Source organism: Bidens hawaiensis, unplaced genomic scaffold (genome assembly GCF_021521415.1).
Source record: "Bidens hawaiensis isolate Kalapana, Puna unplaced genomic scaffold, B.hawaiensis_p1.1 tig00018764_1, whole genome shotgun sequence".
NCBI classification, from domain to species: Eukaryota; Viridiplantae; Streptophyta; class Magnoliopsida; order Asterales; family Asteraceae; genus Bidens; species Bidens hawaiensis.
The window spans coordinates 136,205-153,343 of NW_027492849.1; the positions used below are offsets into that span (position 1 = coordinate 136,205).

At 31.9% G+C, this 17,139-nt stretch overlaps 1 protein-coding gene across 1 annotated transcript; it reads left to right on the forward strand.

The window, feature by feature from the left end:
• The first annotated feature begins 8,084 nt into the window (after positions 1-8,084).
• Positions 8,085-15,040, forward strand: LOC143556950 (vacuolar protein sorting-associated protein 24 homolog 1). The gene is made up of 6 exons (XM_077046152.1): positions 8,085-8,281; positions 8,370-8,446; positions 11,916-12,018; positions 12,168-12,289; positions 14,502-14,687; positions 14,772-15,040. Exons 1-6 carry the CDS (start codon positions 8,170-8,172, stop codon positions 14,838-14,840), a joined length of 669 nt encoding a protein of 222 aa, XP_076902267.1. The 5' UTR covers positions 8,085-8,169; the 3' UTR covers positions 14,841-15,040.
• The last annotated feature ends 2,099 nt before the right edge of the window (positions 15,041-17,139 follow it).

Genomic DNA, 17,139 nt, shown 5'->3' on the forward strand with positions numbered 1-17,139 from the left:
TTTACTTATGTGGTAACTAAGAAAAGTAGTTGTGAGTTAAAACCTCATTTTCTCCTTTTATTTATTATTATTTTATTGTGATTTTTAACAATATAAAAAAAACTATGATTTAAAATATTATTTTCTCCTTTAATTGGTTGATTTTCTGATTATTGGACTATTGGTCCCCTTTTCAAGAAACAAGTTGATCATATGGTCCATTGATTTGTAATCTTGAAACTAATAATAAACGAGCCGGTAATGCTATTAAAGTTATAGTTTGATTTATGAACGGTTCATTAATCATATAATTCCTTACTCATAAAGGAAAAATCAAATAATAAAAATAGTAATATAAACCAAGATTTTAACAATATGGTATGTGTAATCTCCATATATATCATCAAAATTGATATATTTTTTTTTCTAAAGATTATTCTCTCTCAATCTAAAATATTAAAATCACAAGAAAACTAAAATCTTGACAAAGGAATATATTGTATGGGAAAAGAAACATCAAGATTTCAGTTTCCTCTTGAAATGTATAACTTTGCTTGGAGGGTGTTTCAAAATAGAGTCCTGTCGGCATAAAACGAACTAACCACTCGATAATCTCGTTTATAAACATTAAGCGTGAAACTAGGTCTCGTTTTCTTATTTACTTTTGTGTTTTAACATAAAAACCATGCTTAACTCAAGATTTGTATGTAATGCATGAAAAACTAAACCTTGACACAATTATAAAGGATGATATCTTAAACGCTTTAGGAATCAAGTCCGCTCATGTTGTGATTAGGTATATCATAGCTAAACAACAATACGAATAAGAATAGATTAGATTGGTTTCTTTTGATTTTGTGAATGATTACAAGTAAGAAGCTACAAGTAATACATGACAAGTATTAGAAAAGGGGTGGGAATCCGACATCCAAAGTAGAGATGAGAAGAAGATCATGCACAACACGATTGTCATATTCGTTCTCTCTATACACTTCCTTTTCCTTCGTTATACATGTTCCCATAATTACTTGATTTGTTGTGCTACCTGTACTGGGCTGATAAGTTGGATTGAGGTGGATCGATGGATCACATTTCATGCGAATATGAGTAGTAAAACACTCCTACGTATAATATACGTGTCTACATCACTTATGTTAATCTCTTTCAACTACTCATAGCCTTAGATATTTAAATTCAATATGGATGTTTAAGTATAAGAAGTGACATATCACTAGAACAAGTAGCTTTTCTTTTTATTACCTTTTCATTTGTCGTAACTAACTTTGTAATTTATATAAGATTTATGTCCACGTTTTGTGAGTGGTGAAATGCATATTAATATATTTGATCCAAGTATATTGACCCTAGCATGCAATTATTATTTATTATATATAATAGAAAAATATATATTGTTTAGTAGCATTATAATTTAATTAGGTTCTACACTTCTACATATTCGAATGTGTCAAGGGGACAAATGCATTGTCCCTATTTTGACAAATATAAGCGAAATATTGGCAAAATTTATGACCAGTCAACAAAATATTTATTAAGAAGGTGCACAATTCTTCACGTGAGGTGTGTATAGTTTAATTGGTTTTTGGTTAAAACCGAAATTAAATTGAAACTTTAGTCTTTGGATTTCTTTTAAACTGTTTTGTTTTTTTGGATTTATTTTAATGAATTTGAGTCTAAATTATTTTGTTAATTAATAATTAATTGAATATTATATATTTAGGCTAAATGATTTGGATTACACATTTATTAAATTTTTATAACTTACTTAAAGTAAAAAAAATAAAAATAAAAATTCTAGAAAATCTGTTTGGTTTTTACAACATAAAACCAAAATGTCAGTTTTTCTTTCGGCTCGGCCGAAACATTTAAATTCTCAGGGTCGGCCCCCTTTTTTTTGTTTCATGCGTACCTCTACTATGACCTTTAACTAGTTAATAACTATCTTGTAGATCACATTTTTAAGATAAATTCAAGTTAAATATGAATGGTTTACTTGAAGAAGTTTTCTTTTATGTATAGTTTGACAATTTGTTATCGTATTTTATATTTTAGATGTATAAATTGAAATTTCCATTAACTTATTACTTGACGTACACGTGAAAAGCGAAAAAAAAAATCAAATCTTTTAAGAAAATTCACCGAGTCACGAGTTAAAGTTCTAGCTTGGATCGATCGAGCAACCTTGATTCCTATTGTTGTAAGCTCTAGTCCGAAATATCTATTTACAAGTTACAAGCAACAAGTGTTTTATTGATTTATTTTTAAATTTTAAAGCTAGAATTTACTTGATTATATCCATGCATAAGTTTCTTGCTTACGTACTGCAATTAGTTAACCAATATGACACAACAAATATGAATCTTAATCACTATTGATTCAAATTTGGCTCATTTAATTTGTGTATGATAGTTTGATACTACCATCTCTACCTTTTCAAATACTTGATGCTTGGATTTTGGTCATCATTAAAAACTAGGCATAAGCGAATGTCGTTTGCTCATTTAACTTTAACTAAACATATGAACAAACCAGGCACTTAAGCTAATGAATGTTCTTGTCCACGTATGTATTCACTAGTTAATATTCTAGACTGTTCACAAATGAACATAAAAGGACACAAATTAAAAGTACGTAAAAATATACAAATTAAAGTCTAGAATTCTATATCATTACTTCCAACATTTCAAAAGCAAACAACCATATCTAACAAAAGGTTTTAAAATATGATAACAAAGTTGATTCTAAATTGATTTAGTAGTAGATGTTTTTAATGAATATTCAAATGAGTGAACATAAATGAACGACTGCAAATAAGCGTAATAAATTAATATAACCAAACATTCACCTAACGAGACATGTGTACACGTCCGTCCGTTTATGTAAATGAACAAAAATTTGTGTTGAGGTACAATTTACTCAACATTCAGTTTGTTTATGTTTAAAACCCAAGAATTTTATTTCATCATAACCATTTTAAATGCAAATTGATTCATATACCAAAGTGAGACAGTTTTGAATTCACTTGGCCTACTCTTAAATGGTAGTCTCTGATTACGATTGTTATATATGGCCGGTCGATTTCTTTTACCGACAGAATCAAGAAACTTAAGGTCATAGATAATTGAGCATAATTTCAATACATCATTTATTAAATACATAACATAATTCAAAAAATATAAAAACGTAACTAATTATATATATGACCTTTAAACAACCGAAATATGAGTTATCTCATATATGGTTGGCATCGAACTCATAAAAATGAGTTGTAGGAAAACATTAAAATTTGATATCCAATTACATTGTTTTATTTCCCTTTTGTTATTTCGGTACAACTTATTTACATTTAACACCGTTAATTATGTTCTGTTTAGTTAGTGTAAAATGATAGAAATACCCTAATTAACAAACTAAAAGAATACACAATTTTTTGTATTAATAAAATAGATTAGAAAAATATATTTACTTCAAACTAAAAAAATCCATCATCTTTATCTTCTTTTAAAATCTACATCTTTATCTTCTTGTAAAACAAAATGATTTGTGTATCCGATATACAATGACAAATAAAATGTATATTTTGGTTGCAATAATATCCTTTGATTGATCGACTTTATGCCCAATCTATTTGTTTTTGTGTTTTAATTTTTGTATACATTGATATTCCAAAATAACAATTATGTGGTTATTACTTGTTAGTTTATTCTGTTTTTTCTTTGGGGCATTTAATGTTTTGACAAAATCTTGTAATGCGTCCTTTAATTTTCAATTTTAAAAAGGACACCCTTGAAATTTTTGTCATTTCTCATCAAATATATCTGAAAATGATGAATATATATAGCCTAAAAAAAGTTTTTATTTTATCAGTAACCGGCTTAAACGAACTTCGACTAAACTCATTCCAACGACGTTAGAACTATCTCGTCGGTGCAGGTACGAAAGAAGTCGATAGGCTCAACAACCGAAGTGAACTTCGGTTGAACTCATTAGATGCCGAAACGGAAGCAATCAAATAACTTAATAACTTGGTGATTAAAATCATCAGGTTAACGAACCGAATGGTTCAATAACACATTTTTTACAATCACCAAAATCCTACCGGTTGCTGCTTGTCCCGCATAGTGAAAATAAAATCGGCACTCATAAAATGAAGAAATAGAAGCAAAAAATGAAGAAAAAAAGACCCGTCAAGTCAAATAAAATTTGAATAAGAGACCCACCATTTTAATCATCTCACAAGTCCCTATTAGGCGCAGTATTAAAAAAAAATCCAAAAAATATCTATTTACCTATTATTTTTTTTTCACTATCATGGGCTGTTATACACATTGTTTAAATAAAGTGAAAATTTTTGAAAATGCGAAGAATTAGCTATTGATCATAATTTTAAGTGTCGATTGAAATATCCAGCTTCTTAGTCATCCAATGAGTCGTCGATAGCCCCGTTAACTAAAAACAAAAGCCTACCGGTTGTTGTTTGCCCCACATAGTGAAAATAAAATCGACACTCATAAAATGAATAAATGGAAGCCTAAAATGAAGAAATGAAGACCCGTCGAGTCAAATAAAATTTGAATAAGAGACATACCATTTTCATCATCCCACGAGTCCCTACTAGGCGTAGTGTTAAACAATCCAAAAAATATTTATTTATTTATTATTATTTTTGTCAGAATTGCGAGCTCTTATATACATTGTTCAAATAAAGTGAAAATTTTTGAAAATGTGAAAATTTAACTATATTTCAAAATATTGAGGGTCGATTGAAATAAATAGCTTCTTAGTAATCCCATGAATTGTCGATAGCCTCGTTAACTAAAAACAAAAGCCTACAGGTTGCTGATTGCCCCACATAGTGAAAATAAAATCGACACTTATAAAATGAAGAAATGGAAGACTAAAATGAAGAAATGACGACTCGCCAGAGTCATCTAAAATTTGAATAAGAGACCCACCATTTTAATCATCCCACGAGTTCGTACTAGGCGTAGCATTAAAAAATCCAAAAAATATTTATTTATTTATTATTATTTTCTCACAATCGTGAGTTCTTATACACATTGTTCAAATAAAGTGAAAATTTTTAAAAATGCGAAGATTTAGCTATTGTTCATAATTTTGAGGGTCGATTGAAATATCTAACTTCTTAGTCATCCCATTAGTCGTCGATAGCCCCGTTAATTAAAAACAAAAGCCTACCGATTTTTGCTTGCCCTGCATAGTGATAATAAAATCGGCACTTATAAAATGAAGAAATGAAAGTTAAAAATGAAGAAATGAAGACCCGTCGAGTCAAATAAACTTTGAATAAGAGACCCACCATTTTGATCATTCCACGAGTCCATATTAGGCGCAGTATTAAAATATCCAAAAAAATATTTATTTATTATTATTATTTTCTCAGTACCGTGGGCTCTTATACACATTGTTCAAATAAAGTGAAATTTTTTGAAAATGCGAAGATTTAGCTATTTTTTATAATTTCGAGGGTCGAATGAAATATCCAGCTTCTTAGTCATCTGATGAGTTGTCGATAGACTCGTTAACTAAAAACAAAAGCCAATCGGTTGCTGCTTGCCCCGCAAAGTGAAAATAAAATCGACACTAATTGAATGAAGAAATGAAAGCCAAAAATGAAGAAATAAAGACCTGTCGAGTCAAATAAAATTTGAATAAAAGACTCACTATTTTAATCATCCCACATTTCCCTACTAGGAGCAGTATTAAAAAATCCAAAAAAATATTTATTTATTTATTATTATTTTTCTCAATATCGTGGACTTTTATACACATTGTTCAAATAAAGTGAAAATATTTGAAAACGTGAAGATTTATCTATTGTTCATAATTTTGAGGGTCGATTGAAATATCCAGCTTCTTAGTCATCCCATGAGTCGTCGATAGCCCCGTTAACTAGAAACAAATTCAAAAACTGACAACTAGACAACTCTCAACTATAACTTATAACAAACATTAGATAGATAAACACAAATAAATAAAAGATAAAACATATAATAAACTTTCGCAATTAAATTTAGCAGATAAGTCCACGTTGGTTTTGCTATAGATTTATATAAAAACGCCAAAATATAAATGGATTATCAGAAAAAGTTGGTTTGAGTTTACCAACGTATAAAGTCAGTGGTTAATTCATATCTTTTTCAATACCGGAATTAACATAATTATTTATAACCAAAACAAACCAGTTATAAAAATCTAAATCTCAAAATATCGGTTATCGGCTCGTTTGTAGTCCAAAACCGAATCATACCGACCCATGCTTATCCTTTAACGGATAACTGCTCGGGAAATCGGTAAACAAAGCCCGGCAACACAAATTGCTTCATTGGGCTTCTTGATGACAGGTAAGGTTAAACATAAAATACTTAAGCCCGGCCCAATGGATAGTTTGTTGTTCAGTTGATAAAAATAGTTTAGCTTAGACCTTAGAGGTGCACAAATCGGGGTTTTCAAATATCCGGGTTCGAGTATGATTGGCTATTGGCAAGACCGGGGTCGGGGTCGGGGTCGGGTCCGGATATTGTTTCTAAAAACCATACCTTATGTATCGGGTTCGGGTCGGGTATTGAACCGGATATTCTAAAACTGGGTATTTGAATACCCTATTCCCTTGTATTGAAAAAACCGTTTGGGTTTTTTCAGGATATTTTTTTTGATATTTTTCGGATATATATTGGATTTTTCTAAGGGGTTGCACCTTTTAGGATTATTTTTCGGGTAATATTGGGTATAGCTCGGGTATCTGAAAAACCTGGTTCGGGTATGGAACCGGTTCGGGTTTTTGTGTATTACCATGTACAAATCGGGTCCGGGTTTTGCTACTAAAGTGTATACACTATCCGTACCCTACGGGTAGGGTCGGGTATTAAAAACCCGAGTATAAAAAAAACCGGTTCCAGGTATTTTTATCGGCTCTGGTTCCGGGTTTTTTGTGCACCTCTCGCTTAGCTATTGGGTTTTGTAGCAAAAATATTGACTAACAGATTTTTGTAATATCAGTTACTAAATTATTGGTCAAACGTTCAAAACTGGTTATAGTTTTTAAGCGTTGTGGAAAGTCCCTAGTCTATGTAATTGGTTCGGTTATGTTATTAACCGGTCTCACTGGCTCATGCCCTGAAACACTAAATGTAAATGTGACATTTTTTGAAAATATGTGTACATTGAGGTTTTATGACTAGAGTTTGTAATATGCATTAGAGGTATATATTATTAATTAACTTAAATTAAAAAATAATTATAATTAAGCGTGAAAACCATGACCTATAGGCTGAGTTTGGTTTGGACTAAGTTTATTTGTTCAGTTATACTCATCGACATTTTGAAAGTGAATTGCGGTTCGGTCTCATCCTGGTAAAACCCAACATGTGAACTGGTTTGGTACCGGTAGTGCAAGAATATTGAAATATACATAATTCGATTCAAATCAAAACCGACCACCTTAAAAATGAATCCTATACTGGTTCAGTTGTTGTTCAGTTAGTATTGGCACGATAAAAATGTGAATCCCTAGTTTACAATACCAAAAAAAAAAACTTTTTTTGAATGAATATAACTTTGTTTTTAATAAAAACGTATATTGGAATGTAACAAAAAGAAAATAAAAATTAAAATTAAACATAGTTATGTATTAACAAAATATATAATGAAAAATTAATGATATATTTTGACGTGATCTGGAAGACGTCTTTAAAATAACTAGGCTTATGTTTAACATATTGTTCTTATTAACTTGTTCATGAGACATGTTTAATCTATTTAGTTAAGACTCCACAAAGAGTCAAACACCGGCCCGCCCCCTTGTTTAGTTGGGGTTTGTTACACTTCCAACGTTCGTTTTGCACGGTAGTGGGGCTACACACTCATTTTACCGCGTTTCCCACCACTACGTGTAGTCTTAAATACATCAACTCACGAAACTGTTTATACAATCTATGTTTTGACACGTTTAAGTAAATGAGTCTGGTTAAACGGATTTTGGTGTAGTAGTATTCACTACAAGAATATTATTATTATTATTATTATTATTATTATTAACGCGTTGAAGAATCAATCGATTTGTGTTTTAGATCTTCAACAATCATCTTATCTTCTTCTTCTTCTTCGTCAATCAATTCAATTTCAGTTCAATTATATTATAATTGAGTTCATATGGAGAAAGTGATGAACATAATAAAACCAAAACCTAATCCACAGCAGCTATTACGCGACTGGCAACGTCGTCTCCGTCAAGAGTGTCGTAACATCGATCGTCAGATTCGCGGTAAAAACAATTATTATTATTATTATTATTATTATTATTATTATTGTGATCTGGTGATTGAGTTATTGTTGTTATTATTATTAATTAGAGATACAGAAAGAAGAGAAAAACGTACAGAAGGCGATACGAGAGGCGGCGAAAAGAAATGATATGGGATCTGCTAAGGTATATATATATATATATATATATATATATATATATATATATATGATTTATTAAGTTAGGGTTTTGATTGATTGATTTTATTGTATTGTAATTAGAGTTATGAAGTTGGGTTATGTTTTTAATTAGGAGTTGCTTGATTATTTAGACTAATTATTATCCCCAATATTCGTTAATATCGGTTAAGCGAACAGTTCACGACTTCACGGACAGTAAATCGAATGAAATTATAGTAAAGTTAGGGTTTTGATTGATTTTATAATATTGCAATTAGAGTTATGAAATTAGGTTATGTTTTTAATAAGGAATTGCATGATTAAGAGACTAATTATCCCTGAAATTTGTTGATATCGGACAAGCAAACGGTTCATGAACAGTTAATCGAACGGGATTATAGTAAAGTTTGGGTTTTGATTGATTTTATAATATTCTAATTAGAGTTATGAAGTTAGGTTATGTTTTTAGTTAGGAGTGGTCGCGCAGTTTGTTGCCCGCTTACCTGCCTCATTGTAATTGGATTATCTTATTATAATAAGATCAGACAAATAACATAAAAAAAACAATAAAAAAAAATTAGGAGTTGCGTGGTTTTGGCTAATTGTTATCGCCGAAATTCGTTAATATCGGACAAGCGGACGGTTCGTGAACGGTTAATCAGACGAAACTATAGTAAAGTTAGGGTTTTGATTGATTTTATAATATTCAAATTAGAGTTATGAAGTTGGGTTATGTTTTTAATTAGGAGTTGCATGGTTTAGGCTAACTATTATCGCCGAAATTCGTTATATCGGACAAGGGAACAGTTCGCGAACAGTTAATCAAACAAAACTATAGTAAAGTTAGGGTTTTGATTGTATTGCAGTTAAGGTTATGTTTTTAATTAGGAGTTGCTTGATTATTTAGACTAATTATTATTCCCAAAAGTCTTTAATATCGGAAAAGCGAATGGTTCGCAAACAGTTGACCGAACGGAACTATAGTAAAGTTAGGGTTTTGATTGATTTTATAATATTCCAATTAGAGTTATGAAGTTGGGTTATGGTTTTAATTAGGAATTGCATGATTTAGAGACTAATTATTATCCCCAAAATTCGTTAATATTGGGCAAGCGAACAGTTCACGAACAGTTAATCGAACGGAATTATAGTAAAGTTAAGAGTTTTGATTGATTTAATAATATTGCAATTTAAGTTATGTTTTTAGTTAGGAATTGCATGATTTAGGCTAATTATTATCCCCGGAATTAGTTAATATCGGACAAGCAAACGGTTCACGATCCGTTAGTTGAACGAAATTGTAATAAAGTTAGGGTTTTGATTAATTTTATAATATTGCAATTAGATTTATGAAGTTACTTTATGATTTTAATTAGGAGTTGCATGATTTAGGTTAATTATTATCCCCAATATTAGTTAATATTGGACAAGCTAACAGTTCACGGGCAGTTAATCGAAAGGACTATAGTGAAGTTAAGGTTTTGATTGAATTTTATAATATTGCAGTTATATTATGAAGTTAGGTTATGTTTTTTTTTATTATTAGGAGTTGCATGATTTAGGCTAATTATCACCAAAGTTCGCTAATATCAGACAAGCGAACGGTTCACGAACAGTTGATCGAACGAAATTATAGTAAAGTTAGGGTTTTGATTGATTTTATAATATTGCAATTATAGTTATGCAATTAGGTTTTTTATTTAATTAGGAAATGTATGATTATTTAGACTAGTTATTATCTCCAAAATTCGTTAATAAGCTTCATTGTTGTCACATTTAGGGTGTATAATCACGATTTTTACAACACTGAGTCGGTTAATTTAGTGCTCAGTGTTGTAATAATCGCGATTAGTTGCCGATTAGTTGGAAATTAGATTCGATTTCACCTAATCGGCCCCTAAAATTGGTCAACGAAAACCACATTTCACTTGAAAACTCTTGAAAACCACTTTCAAACACTAATTTTTTTATTTTTTTATATGTTTATTAATCTTTGCCAAAACCAAAAAGAAATTGAAAAAGTATATGCAGATTACTGAAGTACATATATGTATCTTGTGGAGATACAAATTGTATCTTATACGAGGTGAATATATGTAGAATACAAGCTATATATATCTACTTTTATTAGCTACATATATTTTTTGTATTTCTTTTTGGTTTAGGTAAAGGTTAATAAGATATAAAAAGAACGAAAAAAATGAAAATATAAAAAAAGTTAGTGTTAAAAAGTGATTTTCACGAGTTTTCAAGTATCTTAGTGGTTTTATTTGAACCCTCCCCTGTATATTAAAAATTCCAATATGATTAATCCCTATTAATTGCTACTTGCTAGTCGGTATGCCACTGCTAGACTAGCGCCTAGCGAGTTTTACAACACTGGTTCTTAGTGCTTGCTAATTTACTTCTTTTTCTCATGTAAATTGACCGCAGTCACTTGCTAAATAAGTCAGTTATCTTGTTTAAGCTTGTGAGCCTGCATGGCCGGATCAAGCTTTTTTGGGGCTTAAAAAACCTTTTTATCCCTTTGAACCAAGATAATCTAAACATACTAGGATGTAGAATTGGTGCTTAAAAAGTATCGGAATATCTATATAGTGTAACTGATAAACAATAAACTTTACTGAACCTGAATCCATATACCATTAAGAACTTTGTTGTTGCTTAAAAAAATATCAGAATTTATCAAAATTACTAAAAAAATACTAAACCTACTTAAGTCTTGTGGGCTCAAACTTAATGCCTTAACCAAAATTCAATCAACTAGTTTATTGATAGAAAGATTTGAACTCCACTTCAAAATCATCCTCATCTCCACCAACTATTTCAACAATGGAAAGTTGGTACTTAAAGAACTTACAGAGTTCAGTCTTTTAGTTAGATGGCCTTTAGCATTGTTTTATCAAGAACTACAAAATCAAGAAACAGACCATGATCAAGATCCATTTTACAAAAACGAGTTTTCTATATAACCTCAATCTGGGATTGGGACCATTTGCTATCGATGCGAACTTGATGGTTGAGGAATTGGGAATTTCTCGGATGCGTCCCTATTCCCTACACCGTTAACACAATTGTTTGTTTGGCCCATCTGTTCTAAAAGGAAGCACATTTTTTTGGTTCTAAGGGGCTAAGGCACAACTCCACAAGCCCATAGTATATACATTTTTTTGGTTGGGGCCTAAAGCCCTATCTTGACTTACGGGCCCATGGGCCGGCCCTGCGAGTGTGTTCGAGCTTGGGATCGTTTATTAAACAAGCTTACTTTTAGGCTTGAGCTCGGGTTCGAGCTCATTTAGGTTTGGATCGATATGTGTTTTTTTTTTCGAGCCAATATCGAGTAGCTCGCAAGCGGCTTGGCTTGTTTACACCTCTATTTGTTAACAGGGTTCATTGATATTGCGTATAGGGCTCATAGATTGCATCTGTACTTAGTGCTTGTTAATTAACTTTGTTTTCATGTAAATTGATCTCAGTCACTTGCTAAAGAAATTGTGAGATCCAGAAGAACTGTAAACCGCCTCTATGAAAATAAAGCTCAGTTGAATTCAATATCAATGCATCTAGGCGAAAGCGTAGGTATGTTCTTTACAGTCAAAATCTCATGCTGGATATTATTTTGCAACATTATTAAGCCACTTAAATTAGTCATCTTTAAAAGCTTTTTTGGTTTTTACCATGTTTTCTAGAGTTCACCTTTTAAGTTTATTGAATATGTGGTTTTGCAGCTATTGCGCGTACTGTCGGGCATTTATCTAAGAGTGCTGAAGTCATGAAGATTGTTAATAATCTAATGAAGGCCCCAGAAATGGCTGTCACAATGCAAGAATTTAATAAAGAAATGACCAAGGTACATTATCTAACTATGATTTCTTTTTGTGATTGATTGATGTGTTAACTATTATTTTAAACAAAGATATTGTTATAATTTTGAATAAACACGACCCATTTGTAGGTAATGTTGTGAATCTTACCAATTTAAATGTCAAACTGGTAATTTGGTTTTTAAAATGATGTACTTTAATAAAAGTAAAAGAGTCAAAATAGGCTAGTTTAATAAGGGGAGAATTAAACTTTTTACCTTTTGAGTCCTGATTTTTGGGTGATGGTTGGGAATAGGCTTGTAAACGAATCGAACTTTCAGCAAACAGTATGTGAACCGTTCGGCGGGAAGTTCATATATGTTTGATTGTTTAATAAACGAACGATCATGAACACATGTCTCGTTTGTTCATTTATGTTCGTGAACGTTCGTTTATATTCGTTTGTTCACATTCATTTATGTTCGCTACGTATGTTTAGTTTGTTCATTAGTCTAAGTTTGTTCGTCAGTCAGGTTCATTCATTAATTTATGAGTAAAGTGCCAAAATCGTCCCTGAGGTTTGGTCATTTATGCGATTTTCGTCCAAAAGGTTTATTTTTTGCAACTGGACCATTGACGTTTTAAAATTGTTGCCATTGTCGTCCAAATCAGTAACTCTGTTAACTTTTAGCATCAGCTCAAGGGGTATTTGGTCTTTTTATATAGTTATTTTAAAAGTGAAGTAAAAAAGCATTAATAACAATAATAATAATAACACACCGCCCCTGCAAACCATTTCTTCCTGGCCCTCTCCGGCTCCGTCCTCCTTCGCTTTCGCCGGAAGCTTCTCAGCTATTACACTCACCACCGGTGCTCGTTCCTTGGCATCGTTTCTCAAACAAAATCGTCACCACACACCACCAGATCTAACAACCATGTGACCGGAGCCTTCGTTTATCGGGTGAATCTGCAAATCTTTTAGCCGGCAGATCCATGATAGTTAACGAACATGTAAATGTGTCGATTGAGTCATCATCATCTTGTTTCTCTAGGGGTTTAATCGGATTGAAGATTGAGTGATGTATGATGTAATTGATGTTTTTTCACTATTGTTTGAGTTTGGGGGTTTCAATCAATCGAAGATTTGAGGGTTTCAGACGATGGGAAGTAAGCGAGCAGGATGATGATGATGATGATGATGATGATGGTGCGGTGGTGGTGTTTAACGACGGTGGCCGGAGGTGGTGGTGTTATATGGTGGTTTCAAGCTGTCGATTTGTGGGTGAATAAGATTTTGGGTAAGTGAATACAGAGGATAACGTGGCTGATTCTCGGTGATGGTTGTTGTGGTTGTACCTTATATAGGAACCACGGTGGTTCTTGGTGGCCGGAAAGGCGAGCTGGGGAAGTGGTTGCAGGTGGTAAGATTTAGGGCAGGAAGGGTTTGGGATAAGAGAATATAAAAATTTATAAAATAAAATAATGTACAATCTGAAAAGACGAAAATACCCCTGGCTTGACGTTAAACAACTAACGATTTGGACGTAATCGGCAAGAAGGGTGAAACGTCAGTGGTCTGGCTGCACAAAAAAAACTTTTTGGACGAAAGTCGCATTTTTCACCAAACCTCAGGGACGAATTTGGCACTTTACTCCTAATTTATTTATAAATTGTTTTTGGCCCATTACAACTTAGTCTAAATTTAATAATTTTTTAGGCCCGGCACATTGTTCTTCACATTACTTTTACCTGGTTTTAGCTCAGTTCTGTTTGTTCATGTACCGTTTCTTTGTACTATTAACGAGCAAACATAAATGAGCATGAACTTGTTCATTTTCTTTACAAACGAACACGGACAAGAAATCCCGTTTGTCCGTGCTCGACTGTTTGCTCGGTAAAGTTAAATGAACCAACACGAGCATGCTCTGTTCATGTTTGTTCGGTTCGTTTACATGCCTAGCTGGGATTAGAAAAGAGCAGAATAAGGTTTGGATCTTTGTTGAAGATGAAACTCAGGGATGACGCTAATCTACTTTTTGAATAATTGATGTGTTAACCTGCATTACAAAAACAATAATATCGTTAAGGTATTGATCTTAGTTTTTGAATAAAAATTTCCGGTTCATACCATAGCCTCATAGGTAAACAGGCTGAAAACTTAGGAACTATTTTAGATTACAGGAGGGACTATTATTAAATCAAGTTTTTTTCCTTTTTTATTATTTGGTAACTGAATTATGTTATGTGCTGTATTTGCAGGCAGGCGTTATTGAAGAGATTGTGAATGATGCAGTTGACTCAGCACTAGATTCAGACGACATAGAAGATGAGATCGAAGAAGAGGTTGATAAGGTCTTAACCGCAATAGCTGGTGAGACCGCCGCACAGCTTCCGGAAGCTGTGAGGAAAGAGCGGTTGAAACAACCTGCACAAGCAACCGAAGAGGTACTTTTCCTGACACTTCTCTCGGTCTTATCATATTCTAATGTAATCTTTTATAGAGAATTAATCGTTGATGTGAAAATGTAGGATGAGGGTGTCGATGATGAGAAAGAGTTAGAAGAAATAAGGGCCCGACTCGCCAAAGTAAGGTCATGATTTCATCTTCTGCATTGACTTGTGAGTTGATGTATATATACCGTATCTAAGAGTTAAGATGGCTGCAACCTTAAAAGTATTCATAAAAGGTATTTGTAGCAAACGAAAACCGTCTTCATGTAAACTTAACCGTGTTTGGTATGCTTATTTGTGTTGATTATATAAAATTGATCTAAAAAGTATCTTATATAGTTTAATCTTCTTTGTTTATATAATGTAGTGTGGTGTTTCGGTTGTGCTTATAAGGTGTTTATAAAATGTCTCAATGATGGTTGAAAGAAATACAATGTATGATTGTTTTAAAAAGTTATTGGTTTTACAAGTTGGGAGTGCATGAACAAGGTTTTTGACCTGAACAGGTTCGGGTTAGAACTGGTTTCGGTTTGGATAAATTTTTGTCAAAACTGGTGTTTTTTATTATGTAAATATATGGTGTTATTTATTATGAAATATGTTATTTATTTATTTTTGTCATTTTTTTATACTTGGTGTTATTTATGATGTAAATATATATATGAATAAAATTAGTGTATTTATATTATAATATGCTTCTTTAGTCTCAGTCAAAAAAATAAACATAATTTGAATAAAACAATCAGCACATTAGTTATTTTGCTTCAAATCATTAAGATGAATAGTGATCAACATAACACAACCCAAATAAACGCGTTTATAAGTAAATGTGTTTAAAAGGTCATCTTCTCGAATTCGACCGTCTGTCACTCACCTCATCTTCTGTAGATTTATCAAAAGCACAACTCCAGACAATTTTTTACCTTATAAGTCAAAAGGTTTATAAAGCACCATTTTATACAATGTATGACCTTAAAAGTCAACATGTTCTTAAAAAAACAACTTTATACAATGTTTGACCTTAAAAGTTAAAGGGTTCATCCAAAACACAACTTTATACAATGTTTGACAGTCGAAGGGTTTATTAAAAACACAACATCATACAATACTTTGACCTTAAAGGTCAATGATACTTTAAAAGCATACAATATGTATGATAATACTCTCGCAGTTGTTTAAGAGTCGTTGATTCAAGAACCAGAAATGTCATAATCACCTTTTTATTACACATCAAAACAATAGTCAAGCTTCTGGGTGATTAAGTCAAGATGTTTAAGGACGTTGATCGACTAAAGGATCAACCATTTTTCTTCTTTGTTTTTTCAAAATGTGTGTATACATATGTAGTTGCGTTGCTTTGCAAGAATTTATACAAAATGGTAACTTATGTTGTATAAATTATTACAAAGCAAAGCAACCACATGTATACACACTTTGAAAAAACAACAAAGAAGAAAAATGGCTCCATTCGGTCACGTCCCTATAGATTAAGGCGTTTTTTTTATTAAAATACAAATAAAGTGTAATATAATATGTCTTGACTGTGAACTAACTATTAGTGTTTTTGTTCAATTTTTAACAAACCATAAACCTAATCTTGTTAAAATACAATAAAAATATGTATTGTTGTTGATCATCTAATCACTTTCCTATTAATCATGATTAGTAAAGTAAACTAATGTTGTTTAACATAATTAAAATAGTTCAACATATCAATCATGAGATGTGCTTAAATTACAAGAAACATGACTTAAAAAATACAACCAACAAATCATAACATGTTACATGTTCAACTTCTTGTCTTGCACCAGTTATCAAAATGTTAACCATCATAAGCATTCCAACTTCAAAGACTAGGCTTCTTGTCTATCCTCTCAACCGATGAATTGCCGCGCAAGGAGGCATCATGCGGCTTATATTCGATAACATACCCATGTGGAAGCTTCAAGTGTGTTTTATATCATCCCTTATGCCATCACCACCTTGTTACAAATTTAAAGAAAAAATCAATAACATGTAAACATAACAGGTCAAATGGATAGTTTATAAACATCCAGTCAAGATGGGTAAATTACCAAACTCTAACTCTTACAAGAGTTAGAGTTTGGTAATTTACCCATCTTGACTGGATGTTTATAAACTATCCATTTGACCTGTTATATATATATGGGCTAGAACACCATTACACTCTTAAAACAAAAACTTATTCTTTGCTAACTGGAAGTCAAACGACGCAAGTCGCCCAATTTTGTAGCACATCAACTACACATAACTTAGCAATTTTGGAACAATAAAAGGGTCATAATTTGTTCCCAACTAATTACCAAATAAAAAACCGGCTTCCAGGGTAGTAATATCGCGTACTCTGACATGTCACTCGATTGGAAAAAATTTTACAAATGGTGTTTATGTAAAAGTTGTTTAAAAAATGGTATGGTTTTAAGGA

Coding starts and splice junctions, on each gene's coding strand:
- LOC143556950 (XM_077046152.1), top strand. CDS start 8,170: ATGGAGAAAGTGATGAACATAATAAAACCAAAACCTAATCCACAGCAG. Junction 8,447..11,915: donor ATGATATGGGATCTGCTAAG/GTATATATATAT, acceptor AATTGATCTCAG/TCACTTGCTAAAGAAATTGT. Junction 14,688..14,771: donor CTGCACAAGCAACCGAAGAG/GTACTTTTCCTG, acceptor GTGAAAATGTAG/GATGAGGGTGTCGATGATGA.